The sequence below is a fragment of the Perognathus longimembris genome, chromosome 1 (genome assembly GCF_023159225.1).
Source record: "Perognathus longimembris pacificus isolate PPM17 chromosome 1, ASM2315922v1, whole genome shotgun sequence".
Classification (NCBI taxonomy): domain Eukaryota; kingdom Metazoa; phylum Chordata; class Mammalia; order Rodentia; family Heteromyidae; genus Perognathus; species Perognathus longimembris.
The window spans coordinates 76,731,930-76,751,607 of NC_063161.1; the positions used below are offsets into that span (position 1 = coordinate 76,731,930).

The 19,678-nt window shown below is 54.1% G+C and overlaps 1 protein-coding gene across 4 annotated transcripts in view; it reads right to left on the reverse strand.

The window, feature by feature from the left end:
• Sdk1 (sidekick cell adhesion molecule 1) overlaps positions 1–19,678 on the reverse strand; it is a 788,311-nt gene that overhangs the window by 67,603 nt on the left and 701,030 nt on the right. For all 4 annotated transcript variants that reach the window (XM_048330089.1, XM_048330099.1, XM_048330108.1 and 1 more), the window contains 5 exons: positions 15,067–15,170; positions 11,231–11,301; positions 5,262–5,397; positions 4,036–4,095; positions 1,704–1,805 (listed from right to left, as the gene is read on the reverse strand). In XM_048330089.1, coding sequence (XP_048186046.1) covers positions 1,704–1,805; positions 4,036–4,095; positions 5,262–5,397; positions 11,231–11,301; positions 15,067–15,170 — 473 coding nt within the window. The remainder of the gene's footprint in view (positions 1–1,703; positions 1,806–4,035; positions 4,096–5,261; positions 5,398–11,230; positions 11,302–15,066; positions 15,171–19,678) is intronic.

A 19,678-nucleotide genomic window follows, 5' to 3' on the forward strand; every position in this document is an offset into this window, starting at 1 on the left:
TCCTTTTGCTCAAGGCTAGCACTCTGCCACTTGAGCCACAGTGCCACTTCTGGCCGTTTTCTGTATATGTGGTGCTGGGGAATCGAACCCAGGGCCTCATGTATACGAGGCAAGCTCTCTTGCCACTAGGCCATATCCCCAGCCCAGGGGTGGACTTTTAAGTGGTGCCCTTAATGGAGAGTCCCAGAGGCCGTGTCCTGGGATGGGACTGGTAGTTCTGTGAGATCTGAACTGTTCTCCTGGGATGGAGTCATCATAAAACACCAGGTCCAGCCCCACCCCAGCCTCTCATCCTCTCTTTCAGCCAGTCCTTATGACATTATCTCCAAGACAAGGGCAGAGCCAACGCAGAGCCAGCCTCCTCTCCCCTACACAGCCTGGAGTAAGCGTTCGTGGGAAATCACCCAGGGCAAGGAGCTACCACATGGCTGGTGTGGTTCTCCAGGCTGGGATGGGGTTTCTGCCTCCTGCCCAGCTACTCCTGACCTGTGCGCTACTGACATTGATTCGTGATGCCTGTGCTTAGAAATCGGTCACGGCAACCAACTCCTACATTAACACACCTTTCTCCTGGATGCTATGCACATTTGTGTGTGTGTGTGTGTGTGTGTGTGTGTGTGTGTGTATGTGTGTGTGTGTGTTGGTCCTGGGGCTTGAACTCAGAGCCTAGTACTGTCTCTGAGCTTTTTCATTCAGGGCCACCTCTCTACCATTTGAGTCACAGTGCCACTTCTGGCTTTTTTGGTGGCTCACTGGAGATAAGAGTCTCACGGACTTTCCTGCCCAGGCTGGCTTTGAACTGAGATCCTCAGATTTTAGCCTCTTGAATAGCTTGGGTTACGGGTGTAAGCCAATGGTACCTGGCCACACCATTTTACTTTGGGGCAGAGGAGACCCAGAGATCACAACTCTACGCATCTGACCATCTCTAGCTGAGTCCAAACATGGATGGAACCAGGCTTGGCCCAGGTGCCTTCTTGAAACTTATCTTGTAGGCAGGACAGATGAGTCATCGGCATAGTTGGAGTGAGAGCACCAGCTCACAGACCTCCCTACTATAGCACAACATGTCAAGGATGGAGTTCAGAGTGGTTGAGTGACTTGTTTAGGGTCACACAGCCTGTGAAGGCAGAGCCAACATTCAGATTCACAAGCTGACATAAAGCACAGTCAGGTCTCTTTCTTCACTGCACTGGTTAGCGAGATGCTGAATTACAGGTGTGGTGTGTACACCAGGCCCAGCTGTGATTCCATGCCCTCTCAGCACAGCTGGAAGGCCCAATATGGGCCCCATCCCAGGGCACTGGTTTTCAGTAGAGGGTTTGGAGCCTCTGTCTGCAGGCAGGACGTGAGGCCCAGGGGATTCAGGTACCAGTATCTGCCCCTCCATATACCGTTCTCAGCCGAGCGAGTGCCACCACTCCTGCAGGGCTGAGTTCCTCTAGTGCAGTGCCGCTCAGGACTGGGCAAACCCATGGAACACAAAGGTAGGCAGACGCACCCGTTCCCCTCAGCCCCAGATGGGGACAGGGACGGGTATGGGGACAGGGACGGGACATGGCCACCACCCACAGCCTCCGTCGGGCCAGGGAGGGTGGACATGCTGGTCACACGAGGGGCTGGCCACAGAGCTCTGGGCCGTTCCCACGCCTGGGGCCTGCCCGGGCTGCGGTGGGGTCTGCAGGGGGGTGCTGGGGACTCACCGGCTTCACCGACAAACACTTCCACAGGCGCGCTGGCCGGGCTCTCGCCGATGATATTGTAGGCGGTCATGATCACTTCATAGCGGCGGTACTTCTTCAGATCTACAAGGCCAAAGGAGCGGGGTCAGCACGCCACGGGACTATCGTCCATCCTCAGAAGAAGTCACTGGGATGTCCCGGAGGCAGGGGAAGAGTGTGCCCTGTCCTGGGAACCAGCCACCTCCTGCTGTCAATCAAGGGAGTAGACCCGCCCACTGCCAGCACCAGGTGGCCTTCTGCCAGGGAGACAGAGTTAGGTCAGACCACAACCACAACAGGCCCAAGAGACAGAGGAAGACTGTGACACTAACAACCCCAAACCTGAAACAGACAAGGGCAAAGGAAAGGCCCTCCCTTTGTGATGGACCCTCTCCACCCAGGGGAACCCAGTGTAGGCTCTGTACACCAAGGGAACGCAGTGGCAGTGCCTGGCCTTTATACTAAGATATTCTAGAAAGATTGCCTGTGGGCAGTCCTGCTCTGTGGGTCTGCCAAGGGCCTCGTGCATGGCTGAACACTGCCATCGGGTGAACTCAGACTCCACGAGGCCTTCGTCTGGTGTCTCTCTCTGTGCCTCCAAGAAGCATGCTCTGCCATGAATCCTCATGCGGGAGCAGCCCTGCTTCCTGAGCGCGCCACAGGAAGTGGCTTCCGGAACCCCCACACGCCCGGCTTGCTGGTCGCCACCGGGGGATGCCGATAACATCTGGCTGGGGAACCTGGCCTAACTCTGCACACTCCTCCCCGGCCCGGCAGGCACTCAGTGCACGTGTGCGTGCGGGTGCTGAGGGGCACAAGGAGATGGGGCGGCAAGGGACCAGGAAAGCCATGTGCCAGGAAGCAGCATGGCGCACAGAGGTAGTGCCCCTCTGGTGGGCTCGGGCCATCGTCTGGTGGCTGGGCTCATGGCTCACAGGGTGGGAGGGGATGGGTGGGATGATGTGATGGTGATCAGCCCTTAAAAAGAGGGTACATGTGGAGGGGTCTGGGCAGGGCTTCACCCCTGCCCCATACCCGCTTTCTATGCCTGCATCAAGACAAGCCACAGGGCGGGATCCCTAACAGCCCTGCATTTGCATCATGATACCCTTCCCTGGCCAGAAACCAAAGAAAAGCTACATGATTTGACCAAGGTCAAGGGAGAAGAACTGGATAAAGAACTGGAGTACTGTTCTGCTTTAAAGGAAGCACCAGGCCTAAGGGAGTACTACTCAGCCCTAAAGACGCACGCTTTGACACCTGTTGTGTTCAGTGACACAGCCAGTCACAAGAGAACACACAATGTGTTCATTAATGTGAGGCCCTTAGAGATGGTGGGATCATAAAGACAGAAAACAAAATGGCAGGAGCCAGGGGCTGGGAAGGGGGGAGTCCACATTAGTGGGGAGTCTGTTTAATGGGGAGTGCTTCTATTTACAAGGATAGAACAGTTCTGGAGTGGGGTGGTGGTGAGAGAAGCAGCATCTTAAAAATGGTTGAGATGGGCTGGGGATATGGCCTAGTGGCAAGAGTACTTGCCTCGTATACATGAAGCCCTGGGTTCGATTCCCCATGCACCACATATACAGAAAATGGCCAGAAGTGGCGCTGTGGCTCAAGTGGCAGAGTGCTAGCCTTGAGCAAAAAAAAAGAAGCCAGGGACAGTGCTCAGGCCCTGAGTCCCAAGCCCCAGGACTGGCCAAAAAAGAAAAAGAAAAGGTCTTCTAAAAAAAAAAGGAAGGAAAAATGGTTGAGATGGTATATTGTATAATATGTCTATTTTACCACAATCAGTAATAATAAAAGGCTGGGTACCAATGGCTCACACCTGTAATCCCAGCTACACACTTGGAGGATTGAGGTTTGAAGGTAGCCCAGGCAGAAAAGTCTGTGAGACTCCATCTCCAATGAATCAGCAAAATGCTGGGCTAAAGATGTGGCTCAAGTGGTGGAATGCCAGGCATGAACAAAAAGATGAGAGTACAAGGTCTCTATACTGGCGCGCACGTGCGCGCACACACACACACACACGAAAGAAAAAAGAAAAGAGGGGTGGAAGGGAGACCCAGGCTGGGAGACCAGATGCCAGTAGCATAAACTCCTCCAGATCCCCACTTCTAGAAGTTTCCTTTCCTGCCCCAGAAGGCTTTGGCATCGGGAAAAGCAGCATTTTCGGGAGGGAACTCCTGAAATGCAGCCATTAATCCAGGCTGGTTTCTCTTGGTCCACTGGGAGGCTGATTGGCGGGCAGAGCCTCCACGGGGTGTGGAGGCCTCCCGCAGATGCAGGGCCTGCGGAAGGCGTGTGCACTTACGTGTTAATTCATACGTGGTTAATGTGGAGCTGCTGTTCACGGTCTTGAAGCTGCTCTGGGCTGTTAGGGTAAGCAAAACAGAAAGGCGGTTAGCAAGCGGGGAAAAACAGTTACAGCAAGTGAGGCACGACAGAGAGGAAGGGGGTACGACCTCACTTGGGGGCCACTTGGGCCCCCACACAGCCCTTCTGGGCCACCGTCATCACAGGGGTGCCCACAACCCTCCACATGGGCTCCCGGGGAACAGGCACTTCTTTCTAGAACAGCAAGCCCAGATGGGCGGGGGTGACTGACGTGTGATGAGACAGAATCTAGGTAAGGTCTGTCGTGGGCCCAGCTGCCAGGTAGCACTGGGGAGGGTGGGGATGAGGTTTCTCCCGGGTGCTCCTGGCAGAGGGGAGGAGCAAACCACCTACAACACCTGGGACCCAGTTTCCAGGTCTGCCTATTGTGAGCTCCTCTTATTTTGGGTGCTCTGACTTGGCTTCAGTGCCCAGGGAGAGGCTGCCTGCTCTTGAGCAAAGGACCCACTAGGGGTGGTGGCTGCTGAGTGATCCTCTTCTCTTTCTCTTCCTTTCCTTTCTTCCTCCTTCCCTTTCCCACTCCTTCCTTTTTCCTTCCCTCTTTCCTTCCTTCCCTCCCTCCCTCCTTTTCTTCTTTCATTTCTTTGTTTCTGTGCCAGGGCTTGAACTCAGGGGCCTGGCTGCTATTTCTTAGATGTTTCACTCCAGACTGGTCTCTACCACTTGAGCTACAGCCCTACTTCAGTTTTTTCCCTAAGTTGTTGGGAGATAAAGAGTCTCATGGGCTTTTCTGCCCAGGCTGGCTTTGAACCTTGATCCACAGATCTCAGGCTCCTGAGTAGCAGGCATGAACCATCAGCTGTCTCTGGCTCCTTCTAGAGGGGAGGGATTGGGAGGAGAAGGTCTACCTGTTGCTCCCGAAGCTGCCTAGGCAGCAGCTGGTTACAGGCCTGGCGCAGATCAGCTCGGGGAGTCTGCTGTGGGCTTCACGGGTGTCTGCTGTAGGCCCCAGGCCATTCTCACTTCTGCAGCAGTATGGCCCTGGTGACCACCCACCTGCTCTTCCCTCAGTGCTCAGACACACCAACTCTGTGTGCTCCCCGTCTCTCCCCATGGCGCCTCCACAGCAGGCCCACCATGCCCCACGTGGGACAGATGGATGTGTGCCCTATGCTGCCTGCTGCAGGAGGGAGAGGTGCTCACCTGTGAGCTCCGCTCGCAGGGCCGAGGGGCTCTTGAGGGTCTTGGCCTCCGGGCCTGCGGCTGCCTCGGCCTCCAGCTCCCGGTAGTAGATCCTGTACCCTTGCAGAAGGCCGTTCAGGCTCTCGTCCCGGGGCGGCTGCAAAGACACCACACTCAGCCATGCCTGAGAGCAAGTTGGCCTTGTACCTGGGGCTTGGTGCCTGCTGCCCTGATCTAACCACCATCCTTGAGGGATGGCCAGTCATTAGTTCAAGTCCATGCCTATTAAAAGCCAACTGGGCATTGTCCCAAAAGACATGTACTCATTATCTGATCTAAGTAAATGTAACCTCTCTGTATATTACCTTTATAATAACAGTTAAAAAACTAAAAGAAGGGCTGGGAATATGGCCTAGTGGTAAAGTGCTCGTCTCATATACATGAAGCCCCGGGTTTGATTCCTCAGGATCACATAAACAAAAAGCCAGAAGTGACACTGTGGCTCAAGTGGCAGAGTGCTAGCCTTGAGCAAAAAGAAGCCAGGGACAGTGCTCAGGCCTTGAGTTCAAGCCCAGGACTGGCAAAAACAAACCCCAAAAAACTAAAAGAAAAAATGCAGACTGGGCATTGTTGCACATAGCTGTAATCCCAGCTAAGTGGGGAGCTGAGGGGTGAGCAGCCCCTGCTGTGCAGATACAGGCATCTCATTTGGTGGCTGCTCAAGGCTCAAGCTGGGCCAGGCAGCCTGGCTTAGGACCAGTGGCCTTGAGGACACAATGCCTATGTGCACCTTGATCATATAAAATAGTAGTTATTGAAATGAACTCCAGGAAGTGGAAACAAGAGGTTTTTTTCCCTTTGGTTGTTTTGTATTCTTTTCATTTTGTCTTGTTTGTTCATTTATCTGTCTTTGGGATGGTGGGGGCACAGGAATGGAGAACAGAGGGTGAACAAATGCAGCAGTGGCACTCACTAGATACTATGTTAAAAATGAATTATACAGCTTGTGGGTGGGGAAGGGATGGAAAAACTGTGAGAGAGCAAGTTAAGGGATGACATTGTCCGAAAAAGAAATGTACTCATTACCTGTATATCACCTCTACAATAAGTGTTTTAAATAAACCATAACAGCCAAGCACCAGTGGCTCATGCCTGTCATCCTAGCTATGCAGGACACTGAGATCTGAGGATCATGGTGGTTCAAAGCCAGCCTCAGCAGGAAAGGCTGTGGGATTCTTATCTTCAGTGAACCACCAGAAAACCTGAAGTGGCACTGTGGCTCAAGTGGTAGAGCACTAGCCTTGAGCAAAAAAGTTCAGGGACAGTGCCTGAACCCAGAGTTCAGGCCCTACCACTGACAAACAACAACAACAAAACAAAATAAAAATAAAAGGGCTGGGGGAGTGGCTTAAGTGGTAAAGTATGCGAAGCCCTGAGTTCAATTCCAGCACTGCAAAGAAACCAAAACTAAATAAAAATGAAAAGCCCAGCCCAATGCGTCGCTTCTGCTGTCAGAGCCCATTGTGACATCCTGCCTTGTGAAATGCCCAGATGAGGGGTGTTTTGCCAAAGGAGGGACAGCAGAGGCACATGAGCCCCTGGGGGTTTGACCTCCCTCTTCTAGGTGCCTGGCTTTGCCTCCCTGCCGCAGCTGAACTCACTCTTGTCTGCTCAAGCTTCCCCTCAGAGAGCTCCAGTCCTGCGGCCCTCCCCACCCTCCCACCCCTGTTCCTGCATGCTGGCAGGCCAGGGCTGTGGCCCGGCTCTGGCAGAGAAGAGGAGATGGCTCTGCTCCTATTTCGGAGATCTGGGCTGACTGGAGTTGGCAAGAAGCGAGAGGTGAGTGGGCAGATGAAAAGCCTGTCGTTGGGCTTCTTTAAGCGTCAGCCCAGCCATCTCACCCTGAGGGGCACCCTCAGAGCCTGCTTCACAGTCCCATGTTTGTCCACCGCAGCAGTGCAGGCCCTGGGGGACCAGCCAACTCTGCGGACACACAGGCCGGAGCCACGGGAACCGTGGGGAGGGGAGGGCTCCAACCTATTCAGCAAAAATATCCACGGAGCAGGACGTGGGGAAGTTGGGAAAATGAAATGTTTTCACTGGGGACCAAATGTTCTGCAGCTGGCAGCAGCCACAGTGCCCAGGGCCCTTGTGTACCAAGTCCCCGGGCTGGCAGCGGGGAGGGGCTGAGAGCCACTGACCTTGAACTTGAAATGTTTCTAGCCAAGGACATAGGAAGCTTGGGAGGCATAAGAAACAGAGACCAAACCTCCTCCACCGGGCACTGGGCACAGGTGACAGGAAGGAAGGGAGTCCTGCTCAAATCTCACAGGCTGGCCACGGTCACCACGGCCTGCGCTTGGACTCCCACTCCCGAGAGAAGGGAGCTGCGTTTCCCCTGAGGTGAAAACCTCCAGGAGCTCAGGCGGCACAGATGCCATAGCCTGAAACACTGCGTCCGCCTGGCGGCGTCATGCCTCCCCGCCTCTGCCCCGCCTGGCACCGCTGGAGGGGCTTCTACCCTGCAAAGTGCCTTTGGCCACACAGCCAGTGCCCCCTACGATGGCCTTTCCGGAAAGCCAGCCGGAACCCATTGCAGTGAACGGAAGACGCCCAGGCTACGCCCTCTCCACCCAGACCCCGCCCCCACTGCTTGGCCTCCCCCCCTCAGGCCCCATCTTCCCCGCCAAGGCCACGCCCCCTCTGTCCCACCCCTCTACCCTGGCCCCCTCCACCCAGACCCTGCCCCCCCCCCCCCCGCTCAGGCCCCGCCTTCCCCACCAAGGCCCTGCCCCATCTGCCCCACCCCCTCTACCCTGGCCCCCTCCACCCAGACCCCACCCCCGCTCAGGCCCCGCCTTCTCCACCAAGGCCCTGCCCTCTCTGCCCCACCCCCTTCACCCAGACCCCGCCCCCACTGCCCCGCCTTTCCCCTCCCAGCCCCTCCCCCTCCGCCAGGGACCCGCCCCCTCTCCTCGGGCCCCGCCCCCAACACCTGACCTTCCTCCCCACCTCCCCCTCCAGCCCACCGCCACACCGGGTCCATCCTCGCCTGACAGCTCTGGGCGGGAGGTGATGTATTGCTCAATTTTTTTCTTTCTTTCTGCTAGAAAACAACTTCCAAATCCACTTAGAGGGACCCGGGCGGCGCGTGGGGACGTGCTTCTGAGTGGCAGATGGATGGCCTGCTGCAAAGTGCAGAAGAGCCAGCTTCCAGGTTGTGATCAAGTCAGAAGGCCGCCACCCCCGCCCCTTTGACGAGGGGTGCTCGGTGTAAGCACCGTGATGCCCCCCCCCTTCACGAGGGGTGCTCAGCGTAAGCACCCTGACCCCCTTCCCTCCCACGCCGGCCGAGGACACACGTCCACGTCTTGGGATTTCAAACAGAACCGTATGCCTGGCAAGGCAAAGATTGATTGTCTCACTATGAAGAATCCAACCTGACAGCCTCTTATCGGAAGGCTTCTAAGTGGGGCTGCCGCCTGGATATCACAGCCAGTGTTTGTATTTTTAAGCAAATTGCTAAAAAAGGAAAAGAAAAAAAAAGCCTCTCAAAAAGCAATAGAAAAAAAAAACCCAAAATAAAACCAACAACCCAAAAAAATCACCCGTAAACCCAAAGGGTTACAGGTGAAACATTTCATTTGGAATGCAAATCTAGATCTGAACCTACTTTCTTTTCCTTTGTTCTGCTCACTCTGATTTACCAAATTACTCATAATTTTAATTGTACTTCAACTGCCTGGCAGTTGACAGGCATTTATTTCTACAATACGCGGTACTGACCACCCCCTGCTCTAAGCTTCTTGGCAATTAGTTTGTTCTCTTCCGCTCTGGAGAGGACAGCTGATGGACACATATGCCAAGCTCCTCTGTGCAGCTCCACGCTGTGTCACGGAGTTGTCCGGCAGCCTTGGAGTGGCTGCGTGGGGAGGCAGGACACAGGGCTGCCAGCCAGCCAGTGGTCACAGCCACTTGTTTGGAGATGGCATGGCCCCTCTGGAGCCTCACAGCCTGTGTGGAGGAGCAGTGCACCCCCAGTTACTGGCAGGCCAATTGTCATGTAGACAAAAATGCTAATTTTCTGGTAGAATGTGACAAAGGACCATCTTCCTGGGGCTGATTATGTTGGCAGTGGGTGGGAAGCCAAGTGCTGGGGACCTTGAACTTCTTTGAATGCACAGCCACTTACAGGAGTCAGGGCTCTAAAGCACAGTCCCCCGAAGCAGGGAGTGTGGGGTCTGTCACATGTGATCTGTTTCTAGAGGAGGGGATGGGAGGCAGAGAGATTTCAGGTCTTTGGGGCCTAGTGGCAGGTTGGTGTGTGTGTGTGGGGGGGACCTTTGCCACTTTACCAGGGACTCCATGACAGATCAAGGCTGAGGGAGCCACCCTCTTTCCTGTCCTAGAAGACAACTGGGAATGTCTCCCTGTCACTCTGAAAGGGTCCTGTCTTCTCCAGAGACATTGTCACTAAGCAGCAGAAAGGAGGCAGGGAGGGGGGTGGCCCCATGATGCTCTGGAGACTCCAAGGAGGCCATATGCTCTTGGCAGAAAACCTCATTTATTAAAATCCTGGCCCCTGCTCCTCCTGTAAGGGGCAGTGTCCATATCATTAGCTGGAACTTTATGAGATGGTTATTTGGGCACCTCAAACTTGGCAGCACCATAGGATCCAGCCTAATATAGATATGCACCAGGCCCCAGCACAGCTGGGGTCAGGCCAGGAGTTGGTGGTCATGGCTGGTCAGGTGAGATGTACCTTTGCTTCTGGAGTGATCCACTCCCCCCACCCCCAGTCTGGGCTCTTTCTGTGCCCAGAATTCCAAGGGTGGCTGCATCTTAGCAGTGCTAGTAGTCTCTAAGCCCAGGTACAGCTACCTGGCACAGCTCACCCATTTTGACCACCAGGGTCCCCTCACCCAACAAACCCTCACACCACATGTCATTCCTGGGCTTGTCTTCCCAGCCATCATCACGGCTCATAGCCTTTCCCCAGGAACCCAGTTCCCTGATGGTCTTATACCCATCCCTTCTGGTCAGTGCCCCTCCTCGTTACCAGATGCCCTTCCAACTCTCCTGGCCAGCACAAGCCTCTGGTTCAGACATGGCTGCTCAGCTCTCCCGTGCTCCTCTCACACAGTTTTTTTTTATTTTTGTCGGTCTTGGGGCTTGAAGTCTGAGCCTGGGTGCTGTCCCTGAGCTCTTCAGCTCAAGGCTAGTGGTCTATCACTTGAGCCACAGAGTCACTTCTGGTTTTCTGGTGGTTAATTGGAGATAAAAGTCTCTTGGGCTTTCCTGCCTGGGCTGGCTTTGAACCACCATCCTCAGATCTCAGCCTCCTGAGTGGCTAGGATTATAGGCATGAGCCACCAGTGCCTAGCTTCACAGTTTTTGTTGTCACCCATGTCTGAGCATCTCTGCATTCAAGTTGACACTTGTCATTCTGACAGCAACTTCAGTTTCCATGAAGAGCTTAGTGCCACCCAGATCACGCACGACACTCCAGCTCATAGCCTCTCCTGGGCTAACTAGGCCTCGCTGTGGTCCTCTAGACACGGCCGTACACCCGCCCGGCTCCTGCTGGACCCATGACCTCTGGAACCTCCCTGTGCCTCACATGAAGGCTCCTTAGAACATCAGGAGTTTTGTACCGGCCCTGCCGGCAGGCCCAGCTGTCTGCTGGGATCTCAGGGTTTGCATCCTTCCTTCTCTGCACCTGGATGTGGACCACCCAGGCCTGGGGGCTGAGCCCCTCTCCTTCAGATTAACTGCAGTCACTTCCCAGCTGGATTTTCCTGGGGCTCCAGGGTCTTCCTGGGAGTTCTAGGAACTACATTCAACACCAGTTTCCTTTCCAGCTTGTTTGAGGTTTCCCTGTTTCCCTGACACACCGGGCACAGGCCTGGCTTGGTGTCATCTCCAGCACCCTGGCTGACTATGAAGGGAGCGAGCCTTTGCCTCACAGACACCGAGGCCCTGGGTCTTACCTGCCACTGGATCAGCACCGAGGATGTGGTATGGGGTGTCGCAGAGACAGACCCGGGGGGCTCTCCTGGAACTGCAGCCCAGGAAAAAGAAAGCAGGGTTAGAAAGGCTCTGTTGGTTTATGGCCTTCTCCTGAGAGTGTGGGGGGCAATGAACCTGTCCCCTTGCCCCTCCTTTGTGCTGCCAGACAGGCCCCAGTCTGACTGATGGGAGTCTGCTTTCCTCTCATAACTCGTTGTTACTCCCACAGCTGAGCCCACTGGCTACTCTGCCCCCAGGGGACCTTCCCCGAAATTCTCCAGCCCAGAGTCTTCATCTCCGTGTGAAAGCCCACTCCAGTCCCACAGGTGTCAGGCAGTTGACTGCCTCGGTTTCAGGGATTCAGGCCGCTGCCCAGGAACTCTCTGAACTCTCAAGGCACGTCTGTCTGTCAATCTGGAAACTCCTTGCAACTCTCCACCTCTCTTCTGAACTGTCCTCCCCTAGTACTCTGCTTAAGTTCCCCCACCCTTGTCCCCTTTACACCACCTTGGGTCTCCTGACAACTCAGGTCACCATGGCGTCCTTCTTCAACTTTCCATTAACGTTATCTGGTCAGCTGAGCTCGCTCTCTGCTCTTTCTTTATTCTAACACCCTCATGACTCAGTTTCCTAACACAGTCCTAACAAGAGTGGCCGCCAGGTGGTGCCAGCTTTGCTGTTTCCAAGCCATCTATGGCTCTCCATGGAGATGTGCTGAGGGCCACTCGCTCTTGCCATGACACCCCGGGACTCCCTAAGCGAACCCCTCCTCTGTACTTCTAGCCTGTACTTCTTTGGATGTTAAATGCCATTTTCCCAGGCCTTTAGTCAGAGCTATGTCAGGCCATAGTACTCTTGGTCTGAAACCAATGTGACTGTCAGGAAAAGGAGGGGAGGCCACTACTGGTGGCTGGCCAGTCGATAAGGCAGAGGGCAGCTGGATCCAGCCCAGAAAGCCACAGTGGTTCTGCTGTGGTCTTTGGGGGCAAGGATGGTTTGACCTCTGCCCGAGCTAAGCCCTTGCCCTCTGGTTTGTCATCTTCCTCATGCTTCACTCATCCTTCCAAATCATGTGATCCTCTTGGGTCCTGCCACTCTTTGTCTCCCTGCCTGACGATTCAATGCGTGCTCACTGATCTGAGTACGCTTGGGCCCGACCCCACACCCCATGTGTCCCTGAGCACTTGCTCCCCTCCCTGCACTTACTGTCTCTGTGTCTCTGCTCTGCGGTTCTCCTCTAGACCTGCTGGTGGCCTCATCCCCAACCCTCAGCTCCTTCTCACATAGATATCTCCCTTTCCCAGGCTCTTACTGGGGAGTAGTGAGAGCCCCTCACACCAGCAGGCAAGACACGGGTTTTCAAAAGCCCCAGGCTGGCAATCTGTGCTGGGGAGGGAGAATAAATAAGTGCCTGTAATCTCAGCACTCTGGAGGGGGGGGGGCAGGAGGCCTGCACATTTGAAGCCAGCCTGGGCTACACAGCAGAGTTTGTCTCAAAAAACAAACAACAACAACAACAAAAATAAGAGCTAAGAGTGTAGCTCAGTGGTAGAGTGCTTGCCTAGCATGTGCAAGGCCCCAGGTTCCATCCCCTAGCACTGCCTGGAAAGAAAAAGAAATGAAAAGGTGGACAGTAGGAGCCATTCGCACACAGCTCAAAGAGCCTTCCCAGTCTAGCCAGGGAAAGTGTTGCCCGTCAATCTCCAGCCCAGAGTGGGAGACAATGCAACCCAAACACAATGCAAATGGGCTGCAGAGGGAAATTGCAAGTCTCAGAGAAGGAAGATGATGCGATAGGTGCTTCAAAGGCCCTGATTTGAATATCAAAGGAGCTAGAAGGGCCTTGCGAGCCTTGAGAGCCCCTTGAATTGCTTTTCAGAAAGGGACCATTCCCCTGGGTCACAGCCAGCCTGTCAGATCTTGTGCTCACTTGCTTGTCTGAGATAACACAACAATAAAACCAGCTCATTGTGCGTCTTTGTGTCTTTCTTTGGAAGAATTAGTGCAGGAGTTGAATTGTGTTAAATGCAAGATTTAGATGAATGTATTCATAATCCTAAAAATGCACTCCCTCCCAGTGGTGATTTGGTGTGAAGTCAGCCCCCACTTTAATTGGCCTTTTGGGTGCAGGAGCCTGCAGTGAAAGCTGGGGTGTGCTTCCCCTTTGCTCTCTCACCCCCTTCCTCAACCTGTGAACTCCTTGGAGCTGACTCAGCTCAGTAGAGGCACTGAGCCCCAGGACCCACGACCAGAGAGCCCTCCTCTGAACCTTCCATGTAAGAAGCAATTAAAAAGCTAATTTGGCTGGGCCCATCAATTAAAAGCTGAATAAAAGCTGGGCAACTAGCCCCGCCTCCCCCCCCCCCCATTTTGCATCTGTGCCCTGTGATCAGAGCCATTCTAGGCTTCAGGCACTTGACAACCACCTGGGGCTCTAGGAAGAACTATAGGCAAACTGCTCCCCCAGACAGGCATCTTCTCAGCACCTTTGAGAGAGCAGCCTGAGCTGCAGACCACCTGCTGGGCCTCCCAGTCACAGATTAGCCAATGGCCAGCCAGGCCACAGGGGCGCCTGTGACCTGGGATTGTGTTCTCCGCTCTCCTTTCTCATCCTGCCCCCAGGTCTCCCCATTTAACCTGGAGCTGGTGTCTCTACCCTGAAGACTGCTGAAGCGGAACTGAGGTGCTATGGCTGCCAATGGAAAATGTTTCCTTTCTCTGCCCTTCACCATGTCCATTTAGCATAGGGGAACACGTGGCCGGGCCTAACGAACTTAATGTGGGATTCCTGGAATTTGGACCAGTTTCACGCAGGCTTGTCTCCTCCAGTGTGGCTTCCCCTGCCCTCATAGATGCCTGGGATCTTCATACTGGTAATAGTTCTGGTGAGAACTGAAGACAGCCATTCGTTCTGAAGAGCAGTCTGGTTCCCAGAGGCTGGAGGCCCCTCTTACCAGGGCCCCAGCCTCGCGGACTCGGCCTGGTGGGGAGTGTGGGATGTGCAGCACAAACTATCTCCACATGGTGCTGAGAAGCCCACAAAGTTTTCATTCTAACACTGCCTGGTCCCTCGGGATTGTTGGGGGGCCTTGGGTGGCAGAAACTAAACTTCCAGGTTCTATAAAGAACATCCCAGAAGATGTGAGGTCATGGGGTGAGCCAGCAGAAGCTGGTCTATTTGAAAATGGCTCCATTGGTGCGGTAAATGGAAAAGCCAGAGCCCTGGGGTTGTCGTGGGGAATTATTATAAAGCACCGCTGGGGCGAACTAAGCGCTCAGGCTTCGGGCTGGATCTTCCCATTATACAATATCCATCCTTTTTTCCATCCCTCAAGTCGGGTTATCACTGCTCCACTCAACTGATGGAGTTGTCTCCGGGGCTCACTGCGCCCCGCAGGATCAGGTCACTGACAATCACGATGGATCTTCAGGCCCGGTGCCGCTGAGGTAGTGCAAGGGGAAAATCCACCTGGTGTGCCCAGGGGCTCTGCCCCCCCATCACTTACCTGCACTACTGTCAAAACTGAGCGTCGTGTGAATAAGAAGAATGGGGAACCTCTTCAACCCAGCTCCTGCTGACATTTATTTTTAACAACGCTATCAATTATTCAATTTGGGGGATGCTAATGGATGGTAGGGCATTGGAAGCCAATCAAAGGAAGTTCCCTTCCCTTCGGAAGCCCCGATCTACAGCTGCAGAGTACGCACGAGTGCTGGGCCTGTGTTACGGGGTCTGCATGGGGGTCTCCCTCTAGGGGCCTGTGTCCAGGCTTCACAGGAGAACCTAGACTGCTTCAGAGGGCACCGGGTTGCTCACCGTCCTGCAGAGTGGTGACCGCTTCTGTCTCTGAACTGAAGTCACTGTCCCCAATGTCGTTGGTGGCTTTTAGACGCAGCTTGTAGGAGGTGAAGGGCCTCAGCCTGCAGTGCAAAGAGTCCTATGACTACAGGGGACCTGGCCCCCCTCCCCTGCCCTGGGGTGCCGCTCCTGGGGGAGCCCGGGGATAGTGTCTTCCCTCCCCTCCACCCCCAGCTGGGCTCTAGTGACAGTCGAGACAGGCCATCTCTCGGCTGGCTGCAGTGACAGACAGGGCCTCAAGAAACAGTGGGTCTGTATGGGGGAACAGCTGTGAGCACTGGCCTGTCTTCATGCCCAGGGAGAAGGTTCTGCTCATGATGTCCCACAGCTTCTGTGACGGGAGACTTTCCTGTGTGGAGTCTCTGCCCTCCAAGGCTTTCTCAGGAGGAGCTGACAGATCAGTCCTCCTATGGATCAAGCCAGTGCACAGGGAGTGTCTGTCTTGTGGGTTGTCCTCCCCATGAGCTGCCCACTGGACTTGCCCAGGCCAATTCCCTGGGTCCAGCCCACATTGGGCCAAACCCTTGGCAAGCCCAATCCCATCTAGCCTGCAAGAGCACGTGCAGGCCCGAGTCACTGCTGTGCCCATTGGAGGAGGAGGAAACAGAGGCCCAGTCAGGGTTCTTCACTCACCCAGTGCCAGAGGCCAGGCAAGGCACAGAGGCTGGGGTAAGCAGGTGGAAGGTCTGTCTAGAACCTACACTGTGTCTGTGCTGTCCATGTTGGCTTGTAAAAGGGCACCTTAAAAGTTTCTTTTGCTGGCTGTGTGAACCAACTAAAAGCTGGACACTCATCTCCCTCCCCCATGCTGCAGCTTGGTGAGCTGAGCCATTCCCTGCTGCTGTTACTTTAGAACCACGTTGGGCTCCAGGAATGGGATCCACCGAGAAGCATTTTGTGGTGGAATGCCCTGAGACAGACAGCATCGCCTTCCTAGCACCTTGAAGAGAACAGTCCGCCTGCCAGGCCTCCAGTGTCACAGACTGAAATGAGGGTCACCCCCTGACGGTTGTACTTATGCATGCCCTTCTCGCCCCACCCCCATTTCTCCCTATTTAGTCAGAGGCCACTCTCTGTGCCTTTGTAGAGGGCTGAAGATGAACTGAAGCACTGTCTTCTCATGGCTGCCATGAAATAAATCTCTTTCTCTTCCCTGCACCATATCCATGTTGCAAATGGGGGAGAGTGGCTATGCTTAGCGTGGGACTTCCAGGCCTACACACCTGGCTTCCAATGACCCCTACAGAAATGCCTTGGCCCCCCTGATGAAGGTGTCAGGCACAGAAGCTTCAGACCCCTTTCCACCTTCCCTGCTTTCCCCTGCTCCTTCCTTCCACTGAGCCCCTTATATCTCTGGGGTCTCCTGCACTGGCTGTCATGCTGTGCCTCACACTGGGACTTGGGCTAAACTCTCTGTGCAGGTACCCCCGCCTCCCTGCTCCCCCTGCAGCCCTGTGGCAAACACCCAGGTGGGCTCAGTATACGGCTGGACATCCCTGGACATGGCTTGCTAGTGAGCAGGTAGCAAAGGTGCAGCATTCTCCCCTTTGTGCCCCGCAGCACAGTACCCGGCCATGGCTGAGCATCACATCGCTCTCCCGGCCAGAGATTTGGGGTGATTCCAGATCCTGGAGCCCCAGGCCTCTCAGCCCAGCTGAGTTGTCCTCACTCCTCATGTAACAGGTGGTTAGAAGCTGCTTTTGCTAAACAACAAAAAGCAGGAGAAAAGCTTGGCGCATTTGCCTCGGTTTGGTAGATGTCTCTGCACTGAGCCTGCTCTCCACAGATGCTCTGCCAGCCCCTGGGCACCCAGGACGTCCAGGTCCGAGAACAGCATGCTTGTGAGGAAGAAGGGAAGGGGCCGAACCCCAAGACAGGCATGGTAGAAATCCTCCTCAGGACAAGACTACCATCGGGCAAGAATGACTTGCCTATCCCACCACTGATGACAGCAGCAATGACTTTTCTGGAAGCCCTCCCCAGACAAGGCTGATGCAATGAACACACCGGTGAGCAGGACTGTCTAACGCGTATGCACAGGCCTCTCTTCCCCTTCATGTCTGTACCTCTCAAGATGGCTGAAAGCATGCTTCCTCTGCCTCTCTCTGGGGTGTGTCCTGGCCACCTAGCCATTCTCCTTTCTCTGCCCTTCACTGTATCTCTGGGTTTGGCATATAGGGGCGAGAAGCCAGACTTGATACTTAGAAGGAATTTGGGCCTGGGTCCTCCCACAAGAAGCCCGTGGGAGCCCTGAAGCTGAAGGAGCCCCACAGGGGCAGAGCCCCACGACCCCTGCCTCCCAACAAAAGCCCCCCCTGCAGACTGCATGATACTGCTGAGCTGGGAAATCCTTCTTCTCAAGAAAGGATTCTGCTTTTCAGGAAACCCGTACCATTTTTGGAAACCATGATCAGAAAATCTCCACCTCTGCTCTTGCACACTCTCTTAATTAAGACAGATGACAGTGTTCCTCCACAAGCCTCAAGCCCTCAGCCTAGGTAGGCCTGGCTGCAGCCCAGAGGCAGGGGCAGCCATCACCAGGAGCTGCGGCTGAAGATGCTGCTGAAGTCCTACCATCAAGAATAGTCTCCGTGGGGCTGGGGATATAGCCTAGTGGCAAGAGTGCCTGCCTCGGATACACGAGGCCCTAGGTTCGATTCCTCAGCACCACACATACAGAAAAAACGGCCAGAAGGGGCGCTGTGGCTCACGTGGCAGAGTGCTAGCCTTGAGCGGGAAGAAGCCAGGGACAGTGCTCAGGCCCTGAGTCCAAGGCCCAGGACTGGCCAAAAAAAAAAAAAAAGAATAGTCTCCGTGGCAGGTTTCTGGGATCAGCCATTGTGTTCATTCAGACACATTCACTCTTCCTACATCCCGGAAGCCACTGTGCCATGCCATGACTCAGTGATAAGGGTGCTCGTCTCCCGTGACTTCCTAGCCTGGCCCCTGGCCCCCTGCCTTTGCATGGCTGTCCGCTTTGCTTTCTCCTCCTATGGGTGATGGTCCATGGGGGTCCTTAAGAAGGTAGACAGTAAGGATCGAAGATGGTGGAGTGATGCGCCCCAGGGCTCAGTGGGCTCGGGTCCCGGGGTGGCCACTGCGAGGCCTAGCTGGCCTGCTGGACTGTGCGAGGAACCTTATCACACAGGAAGACCATTTCCCTGATATAGGTGCTTCTATATTCTGAAAATTCTGAACTCAGGACTTGGCAAATTCTACACAGAGATGCCCCTTGGATGTAATTGTCTTGCTGACCTTCCTGGAAGAAATAAAGCAGCTGATGTGGATCTTCCAATTCAGTATGATTAGTTGTAAAGAGATGATTTTGCAAGCTTGAAAACAGGTGCTTTGGTCATGGTATTTATGAATTATTTTCCATTTGTTGCAAATGAAGACTAAATAACAAGTATGAAAAAAAATAAAAAGAAGGTAGACAGTGAAGCCAAACTGCCTCCCAGCTTCTACCTCCCTGTTCACTGGGGGCAGAACCCTGGGCCCTGGATTCTTCATCTGGGCAGCGAACAGATCGACACTATGAGGTTGAAAGCAGATAGAGGCCTGGAAGACGTGCTCAGTGAACACTGGTTGACATTGCTGGCATCCTTGAGTCTCAGCATAAATAGCTACTGTAAGTGCGGGTTCTGACAGCTGACCTCAGACTCCGTTCATTTCCCTCCCTCTCTCCTCCTTCTCTCCCTTCTTTTCCTCTGCTTCTTTTGCTCCCCCTCCCCCCCCCCCTTTTCTTCCTTCTGAAACTCAGAGGTGAACTCAGGGCCTTGCACTTGCTAAGTGCTCTGCCATTGGAGCCATTCCTCCAGTCCTTTTCGCTTTAGTTATTTTTCCTATGGAATCAGCCTCAGGCTGTGCTCATCCTAGGTGTGCCTCTCAGTAGCCGGGATTACAGGTGTAAACCCTGGCACAGGGCCCTGTAATTGTTTTATGGATGCTTTACAAGACTCAGTAAGAGTGAGAATGAGCAATAAGTCTGCCTTATTTATTGCTCTAGCCCCAGATAAGAAATGCAAATGAAAACATCACTGAGATTCCATCTCACCCCAATCAGAGTGGCTTTCATCAAGGAAACAAACAAGAAATGCTGAAATGCTGGTGAGGATGTGGAGGCTTGGGGAAGGAGAGCCTGATACAATGTTGGTGGGAATGGAAATTAGAGCAGCCACTAGGAAAGTCAGTATGGATGTTCCTTCCTTTTTTTTTGCCAGTCCTGGGGCTTGGACTCAGTGTCTGAGCACTGTCCCTGGCTTCTTTTTGCTCAAGGCTAGCACTCTGCAACTTGAGCCACAGTATCGCTTCTGGCCTTTTCTATATATGTGGTGCTGAGGAATCAAACCCAGGGCTTCATGTATACGAGGCAAGCACTCTTGACACTAGGCCATATTCCCAGCCCGGGATGTTCCTTAAAACAAGCACAAACACTAAAAATAGAACTACCTGCTATATGGCTCTGTGCAGAATCACTTATGGGCATAAATCCTGCAGAGCCGGCAGAGCCATTTGCATATCCATGTTGATAGCATCATTGTTCATAATGACCAAAATATGGACTCAGTCT